The sequence below is a fragment of the Lonchura striata genome, chromosome 6, assembly GCF_050655825.1.
Source record: "Lonchura striata isolate lonStrDom1 chromosome 6, ASM5065582v1, whole genome shotgun sequence".
In the NCBI taxonomy this organism is placed as follows: domain Eukaryota; kingdom Metazoa; phylum Chordata; class Aves; order Passeriformes; family Estrildidae; genus Lonchura; species Lonchura striata.
The window spans coordinates 13,007,658-13,028,971 of NC_140708.1; the positions used below are offsets into that span (position 1 = coordinate 13,007,658).

General features: G+C 37.3%; 1 protein-coding gene across 9 annotated transcripts in view; it reads left to right on the plus strand.

Annotated features, from left to right (window-relative positions):
* CCSER2 (coiled-coil serine rich protein 2) overlaps positions 1–21,314 on the plus strand; it is a 59,785-nt gene that overhangs the window by 14,708 nt on the left and 23,763 nt on the right. For all 9 annotated transcript variants that reach the window (XM_085583231.1, XM_085583232.1, XM_021535783.3 and 6 more), the window contains 4 exons: positions 11,503–11,593; positions 14,576–14,738; positions 15,340–15,526; positions 20,853–20,936. In XM_085583231.1, the coding sequence (XP_085439357.1) occupies positions 11,503–11,593; positions 14,576–14,738; positions 15,340–15,526; positions 20,853–20,936 (525 nt within the window). The remainder of the gene's footprint in view (positions 1–11,502; positions 11,594–14,575; positions 14,739–15,339; positions 15,527–20,852; positions 20,937–21,314) is intronic.

Genomic DNA, 21,314 nt, shown 5'->3' on the forward strand with positions numbered 1-21,314 from the left:
CAAACTGATGTGCATCATTAAATATGAGGAGAGTGGATGGAGTGTCGTTGCTGTTGTGTGATCCTCCATCTGAGATCAGGAAGTCAACCTTGGACTTCTAGTGGGCCTGAAGGAAATTCTGTCTGTCCTGTTTGTACTCCTTTGTCTGCACAGACTTCTGAATCAAGCAGCTTGGATTTTATTAACATGATGCTAACAATCAGAATGTTTGAGAAAACCAATTTGGTTTAATCAATGTGCCATGCTTTGTGTGTTTCAGGTGTGTTAGGTACTGTGTCACTACTGTCAATTTAGTAATGTAGATACCACTTTCAGACTTGAGCACAGATAGGTAATTATATTATTTATATGTAACTGAATATGAATTCCTGATATATTTTCAGCTGCTTGTGGTATTGTTTGCTCTCCATCTTATATTATTACGTTGGGATCTAGTGCTTGAAAGAGTTTAACAGTGATTATTAACTTTTTGAGGCATTTATGATCAGCTTGGAAAAGCTGTTAGAGATTTTTTGTAGTATGAGTTTTGTAGCTTTATTGGTGTTTATAGGGAAAACCCAAGCTTCATGGAGGCCACTGCAAAAACAAGCACCCTTGTCTCTAGACACAGGGGTGCACATGCTAAGAAAAGAGGGACGTTTTTAAATGTTGTCCTTGATAAGTTTTAAAAATAGGTATTTTGATGCATACTCTGAAAAGTAACAAACAAATGGAAGACACTTTTTTTACTGTGCTTTTGGAGCATATATCTAGGTTTTGATACATGTAGCCCCTATGAATTAATTTGTGCGTGGGTATGAGTTCCTTTTGAATCAATGTGCTGATTGACAGAAGCTGTTGTAAACTGATGTGGAGCAGAGGTACATTAGAAGCCTTTGATATTCTTGTTCACTATTTTGGATTATTTATTTGTTTATTGAAAGTAAAGAGTTTTTAGAGAGGGCTTAAGAATGGAAGAATGTATTTACTAGTTTTTGAGGGCATGGAGAAAGCAGATTTTAAGACTTGATGTTGAATCTAGAAGATCACATGTTTCTACCCATTTTGATTTTTTTATTCTGTTACTACTTTTCCTGAATTTCAGTGCTTACTGTACTGTGACATTTATCTGAATGAGAAAAGCATCAATGGCATGTTTTATTTTTGCAAAGCAGAAGTGTGTTTTGAGAGAGAAAAATGTAGCTCTGAAGTGTTGAATTGCCTCTTAGTAGTTTGGTTTTTTTCCCCTGTACCTGTTGATTTTGGTAGAAATTATCATATATTTGATTTCTTTAGCCTGAAGATTAAACAGTGATCTTTTCTAATCTGAAGATGCAGAATGATTTCTGACGCAGTTTTTCATTCTTTCTGAAAAACTGCTTTCGAGTAGGTTACTGTAAGCTTTTGTTCCATGTTTTTCATTTTCTCTGCAAGTAGGGAGTATAAAGACAAAAAATGAAGGCATTGAGAATAATTATTGTGATTAGTCAACACGTCAGATGTTTTGATTGCTGGGAGATCCGTGATCAAATTATGCAGTTTCTATTCTCCAGTGTGGTGAGTTAAAAGCAGTTCATATCTGTGTGTCAAAATCCAATTGATGAGAGTCAGATTTAAGAATTTGGAGTGCTTGGGCTAATGCCAGCCTGCCTGCCCCTTGGATTTAGTATTTCCAGGGCAGTCACCAAAGCAGTAGTTCTGGAGTTCCTGTGGCACCAGGCTGGGGTGAGTAGAAGCAATGTGTCCGAGTGACAATTCAGGGAGCTATGTGCTGAGTAATTGGGCATGTTTACTGCACAGTTGCCCTTTTTCTTCTTCATATCCATCCTGCTCTTGTTTTGGTAGTCTTTTAAGCTGTATCCTTCTTAGTAGCAGCAAATACTAAATGGTAAATGCTTTTCCTAAGCTTTTCTGTAGATGGCAGTGCAGCTGCCATTGGGTGATCTTAGTTTAGGAGTGTTCAGATCATCTTTGGAAGGGCAGCTTTTGTAAAGGGGTTTTTAACTGGGCTTCTGAAGTGAGAACCAGCATAGGAAGGTAACAGCAGGAACTTGCTGGCCTCTGAAGCTCATAGTTCTTTTTTGGGGAGCAGAAAAACCAATCTCTTTGCTATTCTCAGTACATCTTGGTTTTAAAGACATGAGGACGAAGAATAAAAGAAAATTTGGCCTCTTTTAGTATAGTCCTCTTGTTCTTTACTAGCTGAGCAAACAGCCGTGGAGAAAATATGTAATCCAGTGTTGGAGGTTTAAGAGTCATACCGATTTAAATAAAATCACAGGGAGGACTTAGAGCTTGGTAGGAATGTGTGGGGTTTGTGTAAGGATGAAAATATCTTTATTGTCTAATTGCATAATTCCACTATCCCTGTTGTTGTTTGATTTCTGCTTTTGAAGTCAACAAATCACTTGGATAACTTTCTTAATGCTGAACTGCTTTCAAATTTCTAAGCAGTGATTTTTTTGGTGCTCTTTATAGTCTTTTCAACAGCTGGACTTTGCTGCTCAGCACCAAGTTCAGTTCTGTGTGAGCAGACTGGTGCTTAGCAGAGCAGTTGATGGCTCTGTAACTCAGCAGGAAGGGCAGTATTTATCTATAGGTGCTCTCACTTGATTTTAGCTGTACTGTTTGCTCCTGTCCTGGGTTTTAGTCACTGCCTGCCATGCCTAGTTGCTTTAGTGCTTCATGGCCAAAAGCTGCTCAGCAGTGCAAGATACAACTCCTGGTTGTAGTTGAGTCTTGCTAGGTTTTTGTTACCAGTAATTTTTATCTGAAAATACTGGTTACCATAAGTGTAAGCGATGTAGCCTGAAACAGTCTCAGAGCTCCTCTGCTTGCCTCTCTTGCTGTTGCAAGGTTTGAGGTGTTTTCTCATCTCCAGCACATTAAGGAGACGCATAAGAAACAGAAGCTTTAATATGTGTTTGTTCAGAGTGAAGCTTTGAATGTTTTTGGCAAGTGCAAGTCCTTATTTACATTGAGAATGATAGGAAGTACAGCAGTTCTTGTTCTGAGGTATCTGCTTGTTTTAAAGATGCTACAATATTCTATTGCTCAAAGTCTGCAAGAAGTAAAAGTTTAAACTGAAAGCATTCCAATAGTTTTGGCTTTTGGCTTCTCTCTGTAATACTCTTGAGAGAAGTTCTTGTGATGTGATTTGGGGTTTTTAAATTTCTTTTCAAGCAATTTTGTTTGGACAGGAAGCTTTCAGAGTGTTCCCTGGACTGTCAGATTGGCTCTTTTTCTTGTAGGCTCCAGTAGCAATGTGAATCTTTGCTGTGTTCGTTTTTCCTGAACTAAATAAAGCCAGTATTTTTGGGTAGGTGCAGAGTGAACATCAATGTAATTATAAGGGCATAGGATTATGGAATAATAATTGAAATCTGGCTTGAGGAGACAGATGGGTTTTAACTGCTTTGCTGAGAATTTAATTGCTCTTGGGATGAAATCTGGATCTCACTGGAATGAATCAGTTTGACACATGGCCAGAATTTTAGCTGGAGTATAAAATAGTTATATTTTTCTCTTCTTCTGGGCAATTTTTGAACTTTTGTAAGATTTTTGTTGTTGTTCTTTGTTATATTTTTTCCCCTTTGTGACTGTAACTTGGGCAAGGGCAGTTCTGAATTAATTTTTGAGACTGGGCAGAATGCTTTCTGACTCCCGAAACATTGGTACTCAGTGAAATATGCTCTACTTCTTAGAGAAAATGAACTTGCTAAAGTAGAATTATTTAGTTCAGTTATTAATTTCTTTCAGTAGTTATTTACAAGTAATTTAGTGTTAATTACCTTAATTGTTTAAATAATTCACTTCTCAAAATGATTCTATAGTAAGGTTTAAAATGCTAATCTGATTTATCAAATGATTAATTTATTAATGTGAATTCAGACTTGTAATAATACTACAATAAATACATTTATTCCTTTTATTATTTTATTTATTTCTGTTTATTATACTTTCTTGATATTGCCTTCTATACATCTTCCTTTTTTTAGTTGAACTTTCTTTTAAGGAGATTAAAAATTCTTTTTCCACGAGCAGCTGGTCTTTTTAAGCTTTGTGATGTTTGGTTACAGCTGTAATGAAAATAAAGGTGCAAGTAAGCTTAAGACAATGTAAAAAAGTAGATAATATTTTCTTGGGTTAGGCCACTATATCTCTTGACAAGAGATATCACCGTAGCACATGAGGTCTTTTGTGAGGTTTTAGCTTCTATTGATGCATTCTAGAAAATGGCAAACAATGTGTGAATTTTTACTTGGGATATAGAAAGATTTATTGGAAATACATTGTTTGGGAAGCTGTCATTTCTGTGGTCAAACTTCCTGCTGAGGTATATATATGTATCTATATAGTGATTTTGGAATTGGAATCTAATACACGTCAGCCTTGAAAGCTGTTTTTCATTGGAAGTTGCATATTGGACATTGCTGTAGTTGGTAACCTCAATTTAAGCTTCTAAATTCATGTCTAAGTTCCAGGTTCTTTTGGCCAAATGTCTTCATGTTGTGTTCCAGAATCTGATGAAAATTATTCTGATTTACTTAAATTGTACTGTTCTAACTTCATACTTTTCATTTTTCCAATAATGCATGTACAGAAGTCTGTGGCATTTGTTTTTCATCTTCTTAATTTCTAAGAAGCCTATGCCTAAAAATGTATGTTTGGAAAACCACTAGACCACTTGCTCCTGATTTCAAAGCTTTAAAAGTCAGGGTCATCTTTTTGCCTGTAATCTTCATTATGAACAGATAGTATTTGTGAACATACTGAAATAATGGGAGAGTGTCCTTGAGTAGTATTTCCACCATTAAGTTTCTAGTACAAAACTGCAACTGTTATGAAAAGTATAGTCTGTATTGTTGCTTGTCAATACAGAACTAAGAGCACAAACTCATTTCAGTGTGTTCTGTCAGCTCCTCAGCCATTCCTTTGGTGGACTTTGCTGGCAGGCAGATTTCTGCTCATGGCAGAGAAAGGAAATGACATTAGATTATAGACTGATTTTAGAGTGAAAATAGCCACCATCTACTGTCCTACCTCTGCTCCAGTCTTCAACTTCTGAGTATAACTATAGCAGCAAGGGGAGGTGGTGAGAAACTGAATTACTTAATGAGATGGCACTTCTGTCTGTCCTGTGTTACATAGGTGTCCTTACTGTCAAACATTATTAGGGAGTAATATGACTATTGCAGTGCAGAAACCTCATGTGATAGTCATGAGATACATGACATTTTGTAAACAACCTTTTATGGCAAATTACCTTTTTTCCTTTGGGATGGGAAAGCTTGTATGCCTTTGAGAGCTTCTTCCTTTCAGAACTGACACAGTAAATCTTAGGCTGTTTTGGCTGGAAAAACCAAGGAAAGCAATTTCACTTGGACTTCTGTTCATGGCATCTATTAATGACACCTTTGGGTTTGTGCCATGGAGAGAGCGTGGCAGCTGCTGTGGTGGTGTGTGAAATATGAGAGCAAACACTGGTAGAAGTTAGCACTTGGTTCATTTCCTAGGCTTGCAAGGGACAGTTTCTGTAGGAGCTGGTAACTGGATATCCACGTATGAGCTGGTTCTGAGCTTTTGTGCTCTTGGCTGATGCTGACTGATGCTGTGGAAATGTATCAGGGTGATGTGGCATAAACACACTTCTGCAGTAGTGCACTTAAGTGAGGGAACACTTGCCATGTTGTTAGCAGCTCATGGAGAGATTGGTCAAAATAGAATCACCCCAAAGCAGCTCGGAGATATTTGAGGATTGTTTTAGTTTTAATTAGAAACAAGAATATTAAGCTGACTGTGTAAGAATAGAACACATTAATGGTGTGTAACGTGTCATAGTCAGGTTACTCCAAAAGTCTCGCTAGGGTAGAATTAAAACTCTTGCACAGAGGAAACAACTGAGCTCCTGGTACAGCTGTGCCCAAGCTGTTCCTCTGAGGTTATTGTTTGCTTCCTTTCTCAGCTGGGAATTATTTGAAGCATCTATATTTTCCTTAAAGCAAACACTGTACATTTAATACAGTGCAAGTCAGTGGATTGAGAATTATTCACAATAATTTCTTCCAGTTAAGAGTAGCTGTAGCAATTGCACATTGCTTAATAGGGTAAATTGCTCTGTTGTTGGTTAGATAAACTGTAAAAGCAATGCTGAACCTCTCGTGTTGGTAGCCTTTTTGTGAAACAGACTGGAAGCAGTGAGTAGGAAGAACTGCTCTTCCTCAGTCACTGTTTATGCTCACTGCTGGCTGCTTTCTGTGATTGTGTTTGAAAGTAAACAGGAACCTCTCTATTTAAAAGCATCAGCCTATTAAAAAAAAAAACAAACAAACAAACTAGAAAATCTTAAATTTTTCTGGAATTCTATAGAAAGATGGTTACAGTGCTTCCCCCTTTCAGCTTTCCTCATTGCTGAAGGCTAGATGGCAGTCAAGGAATGCTGCATGTGGCAGTGGGTGTAGCTTAGGCCCCGTGTTTGAAAGTGCTGCTGCTTATCAGTTGGTGAAATCTCAACAGAATGTCTAATATTTCTGGTTTTCTCTTCTTTCATTGTGAAATTGAATTTCAGATTTTTTACACAGTCTGACATCTGATTTTATATTAAAAAAATTAAAAACCAGCAAGTATAGATGCTTTAGATACAGTATGCAATAAGTTAATAATGAATTCCTCTATACCTTCAGTAAACCTAGGTAGAACATACAATGCCTCTGTAAAAATGTTTTCAAGAACAGTAAATCTCTAAAATTTACTACTCTACTTAACAGTTAAACCAAAAATGTTTTGGATTTCCCAGACTAAGTTGTTACATATGTTGCCACATCAACCTTCAGTTACAGAGCATGGACAAAATTATGAAATACTTGTTCGGCTTAATTATCTTCAATGTGACTTGTGCAGTGTACGCCTTTCCTATCCTGTCTTTGGTGACTTGTAGAGTTCTATCCCACCACTTCCCTGGGTGGTTTTCTCTGTTTTAAGGACTTCATTTACAGTGGGCTTTTCTCTTCAGCCCTGTAGTACAATTTGTGCTTTTCCTCTGCCTATGTTTTCTGCCTTCACTTAAGAGTTCTGTTCAGTTCCTATATAACATTGCCTTTTTGGACACTTCCTGTTTCTCTATTTATCTCTGTCTCTGATGTTGTCAAATGCTGAAAATAGCATTGAAAAAAACCCCGGAGGTTTCCTTCTTTTCTTCTGTCAGCTTTGCCTTGTGTTTGACTTTGACAGTTATTCTTTAGCTGCCCTTCGGATGAATGATTTACCCAGTCTGTTTTCTGTTTGTTTTTAAAAGCCACTTCCTTTTTTTCATTCCTCAAGTACCTGAAATGATGGTTTCTTAGTTTTGGTGCTATTCTTGAATGCTTCACTTGAGTTTTTTGGCCTGATTCTCCTGTAGTTCTTTAATTTTACTCACACTTATTCTGAGGTATCTGCTTGTTCTAAAGATGCTACAATATTCTAGTGCTCAAAGTCTGCAAGAAATAAAAGTTTAAACTGAAAACATTCCAATAGTTTTGGCTTCTTTCTGCAATGTTCTTGAGAGAAGACGTTCTTGTGATGTGATCTTCTGCTGTTGTCTTTTTTCAACATCATCAAAAGCAAGACCTAAGTCACTAAATCAGTTATTTTCCTTTAGCTGTCTGCTTCCTAAAGGTGGAACAAACAAGTGAGGTTTGAGATTGTGAGTTATGAAAACAGATAAAATGTTGTTCCTAATGCTCACCACCAGTTCATGACTCCCTGAAAGCAATTGCTTTTCCTGCAAACTGTTCTAACCTGGCATTGGTACTTTGAGCTCAGACTCTTCTCAGTTTTGGTAGCACTCTCTAAAATTAGTTTAGGGCTTTGCATTTCTGCACTAACCTTAATGCCTGACTTTTTTTTTTTTTTTAATTCCACTGTGTTAATTTTAATTCCACATGGTGTTATAAAATTTCACTGGTCAACATTTTTATGTTTAGTAGGGAGAAAATGAAGATACCTATCTGCCTTCTATTTTGGGCACTTTATGCTTTACTTTGGTTGCATTATAACCTTACAATACTTAGTGCAAAAGTGGGAAAGCTGAGAATCAGGCCTCTTGCCTAGGTTCAGCTATTAAGCTAAATGGAGCTGAGATTGGTTGGTGGACTGAAAAATAGCACTCCTCATTTTAAGAAAAAGCTTATGATGCATATTGCATGAGGAATTTTTGGAAACGAAACTTTTTGAAAAGAATATTTTGCACTCCAGTTCATTATGGTGAACGTTACTTTACAATGAAACCTGAAGTTTTGCTTCAGAAAAAACAGCTCTTCTTCAAAGCAGTGGGCTTCATGTTGTATACCTCACTAGAAAGGGGTGCTGGGCTCCACACCTCCAACAAACAGGGATAAATCCCAAGCTGTGTGGGTGAGCTGTTGTGTGTGCTTACTGAACCTGTGGTAAAACACAGCATCTGAAGACAGTCACACCAGGGATTTGCAGAATATTGAAGTTGCTGAAAATGGTATGACACATGTGGTGTGCCTTACCCTTTTAGCCTTTTCCCTTCTCCTTATGCAGTAGGAAGGTTCCCTGCACCGGGTGCTCGAGTTACTCAGTTCTCACACACCAGGACTCACAGGTGATATGTCTCACCTCATGCTTTCCCTGTTCTATTGCAGGAAGCCAGCAAAGCACTATGGAAAAGCTTTGTGGAGAGAGAGCTTGGGGACAGCACTGTAGTTGGACCTGGGATTTCACAGTCCCAAACTCAATTTCTTCCTAGGTTGTACCAGCTTGAAAATCTAGTGCAGAATCAGCCTTGTGAAAATTATACCCCTCTTAATATACGTTACTCTTCACCTATACAAGTAGAATGGGATTCCTTTTCTGTAACTTATAGTAATTGCTTAAACGTAATATTCTGTAGTTGGAGCTGATGCACTTGGAAAGAATTTCTTTATTTCCTATTCTGTTTGAGCTCATTGCCCTGAATCATTTCATGGTGCTAATTGTTGTTAAGCACACATTATAAATTATACTGTTCCCATGTAATTACCTGCAGTTCCTTATGCAGTAGAAAGAATAACAGTGGAAGTATCTATTTTTTTTTTTTTTTAATGCACTAGTGTGTTGATGAAACTTGTACTTTATCTTATGGCTATTTCAGGATGACATTGCTGGCACCTATATGTGTATTGTGTTTCCCAGTAGCTTGCTGGGGGAAGTGCTCCAAGTACATTCACACATGGCCCAGTGATTACAAAGTCTTGGTATTTGCAGTTGTGTTTTTTTTTTTTTTTTGTAGCACGGAGTTTCCTTTCCTCAGTGTGGTGAAGAATGTGTAATTAGGGAAGCATAATGAAATGTGCTGTTGACAGGAAAGTATGCCTGGAATCTCAAATACTGACCTTCTATGACACCATTACACTTCCAAAGTTCTGATTCAAAGATAGTAAGGTGGCTTATATAGATTTATTAGTAAACATTCTGCCATACTGTGTTTCTATATTGTACATTTTTAAATGCATTTGTCCAGTGATGGCAAAGCTTTTCCACTTTGTTTTGTGATTGTGGCTGCTGTTTTCATTTTATTTGTCATGCTCATTAAAGTTCTCGCAGTAGAAGAAAATAATGCTTGCTCACCCTAATTTGGAAGATGAACGCATGGCATAAGAAATAATTTATCAACTAGCAAACTGAAACTGCCTCTCAAGCATGCCTGTATTTTGCAGACTTGTTTGAAAAAATATGTATTAGTTTAGAAACTCCTGGTTCCTGAATAAATGGAAGGAAAAGTAGCAAAAATATACAGATGTTTTGTTGTCCCAAATATTAAATCCACATTTCCTTTAAACAGCTTCCATTTTTTTGTGAAGCTTTTCCATAGTTGAATTTATTATTATTTCCAATGCCTTGCTGTGTAGGTTTTTTTTTCTATTTGTGGACAAAGCGATTCAGATAGGACTTTGAAATATGGCAAAAACAGGTGGTTTTGACTCAAGTATTCCATCTTGATTTTGTATTGCTCATGTTTTACAAAGTGCAAAGTAACTATTTTCATATCACACTCTCCCTTCTAAGTCAATAAATAACTTGCCCTGCAGAAATGCAAAATGTCTAATGTCCTGTGTCACAACCCAAATCTCCCCAAAAATCTTAAAATATGCTTAGCTCTTGTCACCATTTATAATAAAACACAGTAGTGCTTTGTGAGTGCTGTAGGAAGGCTGCTGAAGAACAGCTGGAACATTTCAGACAAATACCTGTTAATGTTCTTCATTTTCACCTGTGCATCTGTGATGAAGCAAATCTAACAAATGATAGCCAGCAAAGGGGTGGCTTTGCAAGGGAATATTGTTGTGCAGTGTGTTGGTAGCGTGTCTGCCAGTGTTCACTTAAGTGTTTAATGATCATGTTACTCTGAGAAATAATTATAAAACACTTATTTGATTTAATATTTGATAAATTATACAATATTGGTGCCAGGCATCCCTTTTTTGGGTAGCCAATAAACCCAAGAAAAATCCGTTTCTGCTATTAGGAAAGAGGCCAATGTGTGGTGCCTGAGTCTGGTCTCAGGCCTTAAAGGCATGACTTTCACTGGGAGCTCAGGAGTTGGAGCTGGATATCCATAGGAGTTTCCTCAGGCCTGCTGTGTGTGGTAGTCACTTGGTGTTCATGGGTTTAGTTTCCTTGGAGTAATGGAGTGAAAGGGTGTCTGGGTTCTCTGCCCAGGCTGCTGTGGTTTCCAGCAGCACTGGCAGTGTCTGACTGAGCTGTGAGCTGGGTGTTCCACTGCCTTGACCTCCTCCGTTTCTCCTCCTCTTGGTGTTCTTAAAGCAAGTGTGGTCAGTCTCTGTCTTTTTAACACTGACTGGGCTTGCCCTCTTTAATCTACCTGACTATATTTAATGTATAATTCATTTAGCACTAACACTAAATAGCATTTTTCTTGTGCCATTAGCATACCCATGCAATGTGATGGCTTATTAATCCCTTTAGGAACAGCTTTATATGAACCACAATCTGAAAGGCAAAAAGAAGCAGAGAGCAGAGTTTGGTGCTCATAATAGTGTGTTTGAATCTTTGTTGTCCCAAAAAATCAAGATAACATAGGTTTCCCTCAGTTCCTTTCAATGATTTTGTGATAATATGAGAGCTGAAATAAGCTCATCTATTTAACATCATCTCTTCACAAAGCTGTTTTCGAATTCCAAGTAAACAAAGTAGTTGAGTTTCAAAAATGCTCCCAACTGCAGAGAAGGCAAGATATTAATGAATAATAAAGTCTTGTGAGTATTCCATAGGCATCAGGCAGAAAAATGTTTTAATCTATCTTTGTTTCATCTAGCACTGTTACTGTGTCATATTAGCAGATGTGTGATGATTGTTGCTTGTATAGATGGTCTCAAATAAGGCTGATCTTCCCTGAGGAGAGGAGGCTGCTGGTAACATTGGATGTTTGCACAATAAAAGTGTAACAAAGCTTTTTGTGACAGTGGGGTTTATGAAGTGTCATGGAACCAGCTGTATCTCACTTTTCCTTTCTTGCAGGATATCTTGAATAATCTTGATTCATGTGATCTTGAAGATGATGATCTCATGCTTGATGTGGACCTGCCCGAGGACCCACCTCGTGACAAAGGTAAGTAAGGCAGCCAAGCAATCTCACTGTGAAACTGCTTCATGGGCAGAAGAGACTTTTGAGTTGCTTCCTTCTAATGCTTGACTTAATAAATCTGTGCACTCTTCAAGTTGGGGTGTTGTTTTTTAATGTAACAACTCCTACTTTTGTGAAATACAGGAAGGGAGATATTTCTGTTTTCCCAAATACAACTCTTACATTTGAAAAAAATCTGAATATAGAAATGTACTGCCTTGAATAAAAGTGCAACCTTGCTTCACACTATTGTTTTCTTAGTATTATTTCTATAGAATAAATTTCAAATTTTTAAGTTAGTCTTTCAGTCTCATGATTCAGCTCCATTTGAAAACGCTGGGACAGTATTTTTTTTTTTTAGCTTTGGTGAATGACAGTGTAATTCTTTGAGACAAATAATTATTTTCTTCTACAAAATGACAATATCTCCTAATAGATATACATACACTTCAGGGTAGCAGAAGATGTAAAATTTAAGATATGTGTTTTCAAATAGTGTTTTATGCACTCTTGCTTTCAGTGAGGGTTCTGGCAGACTTTTCACAGAGAAGGTAGATGTACCTAGATGCCCCTGAAATAGAACAAACCCTGAAGAGAATGAACTTGGTAAAGGAAATTACAGCTGCACTTTCTCAAATCTCAGACTGGAAAAGTTTGAGGCTTTGGTTTGTTTATTCCTGAGCTACTCATGGGACTGATGAGTATTGTTATTATGATGAGATATTGTTATGTGAATATAGGTATTAGTTTTACCTCCAAGTTTAGTGGAGGGCAGTCTACAGAAACACTGAATGTGGAGCACTGTCAGGCCCTACCCAGTGCAAACTGGCACTGAAAGGAAGAGGGCTTTACTTACTTTGTGTAACATTCAGCTGCTTCCTGAAGTAAATTCAGGGAGTAAATTCAGTAAATTTTTGAGAGTACCTCCGAGTTATTTGGATGAAGACTCCTATATGTATATTAGATATGAGGCCAAATTTACAGTAAATAAACCACAATTTTCCGTCCATGATCATGGTGGCAGATCATGTTTTAACGTTGTGCACGTGTGCAGTACTTAGACTTTTAAATCTCAGAATGAGTTTTTCAAAGTGCTTGTAGGAAATGATTGACGACATTGCAAGTGTGCAACTTTTCAACCCTGACAGGTATGAATTTTTAACTTTTTTACTCATTTTCCAGAATGGGTAACAATGCAAGCCTAAGGCATATTCTTTCAGTAGGAATAATTTAATTCTGTTGAGGAAGAACTAAGAAACAATTTTAAAGGGTAGATCAATTTCTCCTAAGTTTCCTTGTTTATATGAAATGTGCACTGCATTTGCATCAGTCATTCCATTACAAATTATTCATTTAAAAACTGCTGGGAGGGCATGTTTTTAAAAGTAAATGTTTACCACAAAAACATTAAGAGCTAATTACTGCTACTTTTGACATTTTTTAGAGGTTGGGTTTCCTTATAAAATTAGTCTGACATAAACTGGGTATCTCTGCTTCTTATCCTGAAAATCCTGTATTTGCAGCTGAGGATCTGAAAAGAACTCAACAGCCACATCCAAGTTTTCCCTTATGTAAACACTTGTAAAAGCAAAACTTCTTGGTTAATCTCCACCTGTCTTTACTCGGTGTCTCAATATTTAGTTTTTCGAAGCTGAAAATCATAATTGCTTGTAAATTTACTGAACACTTACTTTGTTATTAATTTTCATGTGTTATGACCTGTAGAAAGACATTGCTAAAGGAAAATAAATCTTGTTAGTTAGGGTGAATAAGTTTATTTTATTATGCAATTTTTTGGTTATTTGCTAGGTGATAAAAACGGAATTGTAGGTATGATTACTTATTCTAGTAATGTTTAACAGCACTTTTTGCCAACACTTTTTCTATAATTATGTGCCACTTCACTGACGTCAGCCTCTTAAGACTTTCCTGGTCCTCAGAAACTCTCCTGGTTTCACTTTGGAGCCTGGGATGCTGCTTGGCCACTATTTATAGGCGCAGTTGTAGCTGCAGAAGCATGCAGGGAGTGAGGAGGGCTGTGTAAATCACAGGGTGACGCTGGGCTGGCTCCCGGCCCCGCGCAGGCTGGGATCCCAGCAGGAAGGAGGGCCTGTTCGGGAGCCGAGTGCGCAGCGGGGCTGGGGCAAACACTGCTCCCTGCGCGCCCCTGCTCCCAGGAAAGGACTGACAATGTGAGGGAAAGCTCCTTGGGTAAGTCAAGAGCAAGGGGTGGCGACAGAATCGCAGTTTAGGACTGTTTTTGCCAGATCTTACTCCTGGGTAGAAGTTGTTTTGGCTTTCTCTCAGTCGTTTCCGGGCTGTTGCCAAATTTAGCGTTCGTTCCCTTAAGACATTTGTGGAATTCCTGTGGCTTTGCAGAAGTTGGTGTTTTAAAGAGCTTGTTTGGTTTCCTTGTTTTAAATCATGCTGGTTGTCTGGATAAATACAGATTAAATGTCTCTGAGTCTGAAAACCAAACCGTGTGAATAAGACAAGGTATATCTGTATCTTAAGTAACGGAACAGTTTTCTTTTTGCAATTAAAAACTGGTCTTTTTTTACAATGTTGTCTTTCTGTGTTTGTGTGTTGTTAGAACTTGTTAATGGCCTAGAGATACCATCTGTAAGAGAGATAGGAAATTGTAACTTTTAAATTTATTTTTGCCATAATCTCTACCTCCTCCAAATGATTTGCTATTTAAAGTTAAAATACTGTTAAAGCTGGATTCTTCAGTTTCTGCTACAGGTTGCTATTCTTGTAACAAGTTTTTTTTAATAAAAATATGACAGTGTTGCAGAAGTCCACTTGACACTTCTAAAATGCATACTGTTTTGGGTTGGTTAAAAAAACCAAAACAAACCCCACAGACTTTACACTGCATCTGTTACCAGAACATAGTTAATATTTTATTTGCAAGGTCCTGGGAACAAGTCTTATGATTTTTTTCTAACATTATGCCCTCTGTAGAGGAATGTGAAAATATGAGTCGCTATGAGAGACAAGACAGAAATACGAGACAGCATCAAGAGGGATTCTGGAAAAGAGCACCACAACAGCGATGGAATACACAGGAGCACTATCATCTTGGCCATACTGACCATTATATCCATGGTAAAAATGATTTGAACAGGTAAAGCACTTTTCTGTATCCTCACAAACATTCAAAGCACCAGTGAGCAATTCCATTTTGGCACTAAGGGATCTCAAGTGATATTGAGTACAAGTACAACATTTTCGGAATAGTTGTATGTCTGAGTGGAAGCACCTCCGAGGGTGTAACAATATATTTTCAAAACTTACGCTTCTGTTTTCAGTCCCAGTACTTGTTGCTCATGTTGATACAATGTTATACATGTTGATTGAAATATCTTATGTGTTCCATGGAAAACCAATGTCTTATTACCTCGTAGGTTTGGGCAGCTTTTTGCAGTTTAACTTTTTGGTAAAGTAAATGTAACCATATAGTCCTTAAAGAGTTGAATGACAGTTTATAGAAATTCTGCTGAACTGACTGGTTTTAGGGTACTGTAGTTTATAGTCTGAGAGGAGTCTCTGGGAGTGGAAAGGAAAACATTAATTGAAATAGCATTGACATTTTCTGATTCATTTATTTTCTGCTGTGTGCCACAGTATGTAAGTATATCCCACATTGCATAACGCTTTCCTTTTTACCAACTGCTGTCTAGCTCCAGTTTGTCATCTCTGTGTGTTTCTGTTTTGGGTTTTTTTAGGGGTTCAAACTACGTGGAGCCTGCCGCGGGTCCCCTGGAGAGCTTTGGGGCGGGCAGCGGCTGCGCGGCGCCGCGGGCGCTGGCGGAGAACACGGTGATGCTGGACGAGATGACCCTGCGGCACATGGTGCAGGACTGCACCGCCGTCAAAACCCAGCTCCTCAGGCTCAAGAGGCTGCTGCACCAGGTCAGCTCTCCACAGGCACCAAAGCACTAAAATAAACGGGGGACTGGGCCTAGGTGGGCTTCTATTCTGTTTGGCTTTATTAGGGTATTGGTGTCTCATTTATACATTGAGTTACAAAGTTCCAGGAAGTGACTATGCCTTTTTTTTCTGTTTTCAGTAGAACTTTTCTGCCTTGTCAGGACTTTACTGACTCCTAAATACTAAAATTTTCAGTATTTATTCAATATTCAAATTTACATCTCTGAGAAAATGCCAAATTAAAGAAGAAAATCAGTGTAAATGAAATTCAAAAAAACTGGGAGTTAAAAAAAGTACTAAAATTGATCCCATTGATCAAACTTTTATTCAGCAAATCAGCGCTATTAGCTTTTCCTTAAGGCTTTGTTTTCCTCATTATTTTAATATTTTCTTAGTGTTTTGACAAGAAGCTTAGCAAATCCTGCTGGGTCATCTCTATTGGAAGTGTTCAGATTTAACCTTCCTATGTTATGAAATTGTCAAGCTTTTAAGGAGGTTTTACAATGTACCTCAAAACGTGGCAAGTTGTGGGAGTTGGTAAACTGCTGAATGACTCAGCAGAAGTATGGCATTTCAGCTACAAAAATGTCTTTGTTACCATAATAAAAAACAGTCCATGAGACTTTCTTAGGAGGCATACACATATTAGCATTGAAAAGTGTGTGATGTTGTATTTTAATACCAGATTTGTTGCTGTTCTTTTCTAATAGGATAATGTAATGAAAATAACTTTGTGCCTTAAAAATAAGGCACTAAAACAAAACATAACGAAACAAAAAGCAAATCAACCTTGAGGTTAATTCAAGGGTGTGATTGTGCCTTTTAGAAATGAGAGCATTTGTTTCCTGTGCTGAGATGTGTTCCTGGTTTTGTCAGGGGGAAAAACAATTGTAATGAAAATAATGCAGTGCCAGAAGTGGAAGGGGGTGCTCTTAGAACCTAATGTCTGAGTGGTGGGCTGCATAAACTGTGCTCCCCAACAGCCCCAGGCATTAATACAGAGGTGGCAGGGAACCTTTCTCTAGAACTTTTAATGCCTTTAACAAAAGGGCAGTTTGGCAGTTTGATGGATGATATGTGTGTGTGGTTCATGGTATAAAGGTTTGCACTTTATAGCTAAGTAATGTGTGGCCCTGCAGAGTATCATGTGTAAAATCTTTATCTAGTTTATACTAGCCAAATTGCAGAATAAAAACCTTGCCTCAAGTAGCTCAGCTTAATTTTTTAAAAGAACTTAAATGCACAGAATGAAGCAGTTACTTTTAATATGTCCGTTTTTAAAAATTTGCTCCTGATCTTGACAAATGCCTGATCCTTCTTCCCTGTAACAGTGAGTTTCATAATAGCAGGTATTATTCTTCCCTTCACACTTTGTCAGGCATACTTGGCTGTATTTTCCTAACCTAAACCAACCCTGTTTTGACTCACCACTTCCAAAACTCATCACTGGACTTCTGAATATTTATTCTGCTGTCCTGTGTATAATCCAGTCTTTTAATCAAAGAACATGAATAGTAATGTAAAAGTAAATTAGCCTGCTACAGAGGGGGAAATATCAAACCTTTACTACTTTAATTTGCTAAACAACTAGGGCAAAACTTTTATGAAATATTTTTTCATTACATTAGTGTTAAGCCTTTACTGTAAACATTGAGCTTCATACTAACAGGAATGAGTAAAAATACAATTCTTTTTTAATTCTTGAACAGAAATAATAGTTTTAAAAACAATTAGTTAAACTTTAGCATTCTGAACTCTGAGCTAGAACTAGGATCACAGACAGCTCCTTGCAAAATAGAAAAAAAATCAAGGTACAAAGTCAATTGCTTTTAAACTCCAGTTTTATTGTGGAAGCAAAAGGTCTTCTATTAGCTCCACCAATATTACACATTTAAGTCTATGTGTTGCCTTTCTCCATTGTGACATTCAGCAATAATATTTAATTTGGATAGGTAGGAATAGAGGTGTAGTCAGGACTTGGGCACGAGGTCTCAGAGGAACAGTTACAGTAGAGTAGGAAGAATTAGTAATTAAATTCAGTTTTATACAATTATCAGCTGTAGCGTGACTTAGTGTTGAGCACAGCATGCAGTGAATGTATACCTAACAGATTCCTGGGGAGACTTAATGTGCTGTACTGGATTCATTGCTGTGACTGGAGCTCATGTAACTGGAGATAAATTAGCTGGAGTATTGCTAGCAACATAGCTGCAGCAGCGTGGGGTTGGTGCTGCATTCCCAGTTCAGCTTGGAAAAAGAAATAGTTCTTTGAGTAACAGAGCCTTGGCTGAGCTCTGTGTGAGCAGGATAACAGTGGCAGCAGTAACACCTGCTGGCTGCTCACTCCTCACTCACTGCCATCTTCCTGTGCCTTCAGACAGTGAAATCAGCAATAGGAGTCTCTCTCATACAGAGCTTAGGAAATTTTCACAGTAGTGTGTATAACCTTCTCTGATTTCTCAGTGATGTTATATTAACCTATATGGAGTGAAAAAAGTGGCTTGTTCTTCTACTAAATGCAGCTATATTTGCAGAGAGATGTGCTGCTGGAGAGCATTCTCTCTTTAATACTTAACTGGAATGCTAAATTTGTATTGTAAGAAGAAAATGTTTTGGAAGTCTAATTCTAGTAATAATTGACATGTAAATGTTAATGCCACCAACATTGACTAAGGTGCTTCATTTGCATGTGTATTAAGAAATAAGTTTTCTTCTTAGCTTAACAATTTCTTCCTCCTCCTCAATTAATTTCATAAACTTGCTGCTCTGGGTGGAGGCTAATGTGTTAATACAGTTTTGAATAAGGTTGTGCTATTTCTGTTGCCCTGGAACCTTTGATCTTTGCCAGGATTGACCATCCTCTGTAGTAACCCAGCAATGACTTGCAACCAAGTCATTGCTTGCACTTCTGTTCTTGTAGGGAGGACTGAAACATTAAGTAGCTCACAGAACTGTGAGATCTGTGAAGCTCTTTATTCTGTGGGAGGCAGGTTTTTATAAAAAACGTTGCATTTCAACTTATCTTTCATGAACAGAAATGAAATTCTATTTTTCAAGCACAGCTCTTCAGTGTAGCTTATCAGATGTGGCCCATTTGTATGAAGAGGTGTGAATGAAAAATGTGAACCACGTAGTGCAAAATTGTTAAATGCATCAGTACATTTTGCTGAGGCTTTAGATCAGTAAGTCACTTCTGTACCTTTGAAATACGTATTCATTGTTCCTTTCTTTTTGCATCTGGTGAGATCCACAAGAGAGATTCATCTTTGTTTATGAGAAGCCTGATGTTGAGAAAGAAACAGTTATAAATAAAAGGACGTTTGTGTCATGCATTAAGTTGTATAAATTGCTCCTACACCTATTTTTTACTAACCACAAAATAGTTCACCTCAGTGATGTAACTGTGCTTGAAAGAAACAGAAGCAAAAGAGATGAACAAACAATAGCAAATCAGATTGGCAAATTTTAGGTTTAAGCCATTGTTTAACTGTCAAATTGTCGCTGTGACAGTGTTTGACAGTGGCAATGAGATTGACATAGCCTGGATGAAACTGCATTCAGAATGCCAAGCAGGCAGCAGGTGAATAGCACCCTCTGCTTGATGGCCACTTAACACAGCTTCTGCTTGCATCATTATAAAAATGCTTTTAGCAAAGGAGTCTATTCAGATGAGTGATTTGTACTGAATAAAGCTTGGAATTGGGAATCAAAACCTAGACCTTGGTAAAAGTTCAGTAGACCCTGATAAACTTGCCACTGCTCTGGATAAGTGATCATACCAAAATAAATAATGTGTTCTGCTACTGTAAAAATGTTAGCCGTAGCAGTTTTCTATATTGCCTGTTTTAGTGTGATGTGCAATACCTTTATAAAGTTTTTTTTATCTTTACCAAATGATGTTCTCTCCAAGTTTCCAAATTTAGGGTATCTTGGTATACTTCTTAGTATTATTTCTAGCCTACCAAAAATGGCATATGCATATAACCAGGTGCATTTTCTTTGCTAATTCTGTCATTTTTTCCGTTCATTCTGTTATGTTTTTTTTTTGTACAGGGATGACTCTTATTTTGCTGATTTCCCCTGTTTCATTTTAGCAGTATAATGAGAAAGAAACAAAAAGCACAAGAAGACAGATTTCATAGATTAATCCTAGCATGTGTTCAAATGGATGCTTGAGTTCCTACTGATAGTTAAAACTGTTTCTTTTCCAGTTGTGCTGTTTTCTACTTGTGTACTGAGGTAATTGCAGCAGTGGTGGGGGAATTGCTGCAGAATATCTTCGTCCCTGCTTTGCTGGGGAATGAGTCAGGAGTAGCACAGCCCTGGAATACTGATTTAAATCACCAGGGAGTGTGTGACATACTAACCTCCTTTGCAATCAGGTCTTAATCTGCTGTTGTGGAATGTCATATTGCTCCACTTCCCTGCATTTTAATAGCAGTTAAAGGTATATTGAGCATACAGAGCCTTGAAAAGCCATGCAAGACACTTTTGCCTGAAATAGTTTGTCTTGTTTTGTATTTCTTACCATTCCCATGATGACTCTTTCACGATTGTAACTGTGACCCTCAGTTGCTTCACTTCGAGTGTGTGTATTTGTTTGAATTGTTGCTTAAAATAAAATGTTTGTGAATTTTTTAATTGGGGGATATAAGAGAAATATAAAATACATAAATATAAAATATTAATAAATATGTATGGTATATAAAATACAAATAATATAAAATACAATATAAGTACACACAAAAATTGTAACACTGAAAGTATTCTAGGATTCTAATCACTGCACTTTTCCTCTAGCATTTTAGAAAAGTTTTGAACTAACTAATGTTTGTGTTTTTATGGTATTACTGTGCAAATTATTTCAAAGCATTCTGGTAGAAATTCTCTGTAACATGGTGCATAAACTGCTGCTTCATCAGTCTTTGATTTGCTGGCCATGGGCCTGGAAGGGACAAGCAGCTGCTTGAGAACTGATGACAACTGAGTGCTGGACAGTGTAAACTTCACTGTTCTCAAAATTAACAGTCAATTTATATAAAAGCCCAAGAAACAAAAAAAAAAAAACAAAAAAAAAACAAAAAACAAAAAAAAAAACAAAAGCATCGAAACCAAAACAGCACTAAAAACTGTGAGATGTAAAGTTCTATCAAGTTATAGAAATGAAATATAATTGTCTGTATCTTGGGCATTACTTGGGCATTGTACACAGGCTGCAGCGAGGATGGCTGTCCTGTGGGGGGAGAAAGGAAACTTGCTGTTTCAACAAGTGATTCAAACTTGTATTCTTGTGTTTGTCCCCTGGTAGAATGATGAAAATGTGTCACTCCAGGACATCACATTCTCAGTTCCATCAAGTCCAGAACCACAAGAACCTGAGTCAACTTTTAAGGTAAATGACATTGATTGACTCTAAGGAATAAGACCTGTTTATATTTAGAAAATACACCTAAAGCTTGTGTGTTACTGAAGTACTGCTTCTTGCTTCTTTCTTTGTTTAAATGCTAACATAAGTGAACTCCACAAAGTCAGTGGCAAGTTTATTGTTTTTTAGAATGAGTATTAAAGGCAGAAGAAATCACAATAGTCATGGCAAATGGAATCATCTTTTCTAGTTGCAGACTTGTAACATTCTGTTTTCAATGGTGGTAAGGTTTTGTAGCATTACTTGGTTCTTACTGTAAAATCACTATACAAAGATCATTAATTCTGTATTTATGGGAGGGAAACTTTGCTTACTAGAAATATAACAAGGCTATAAATACTTCAT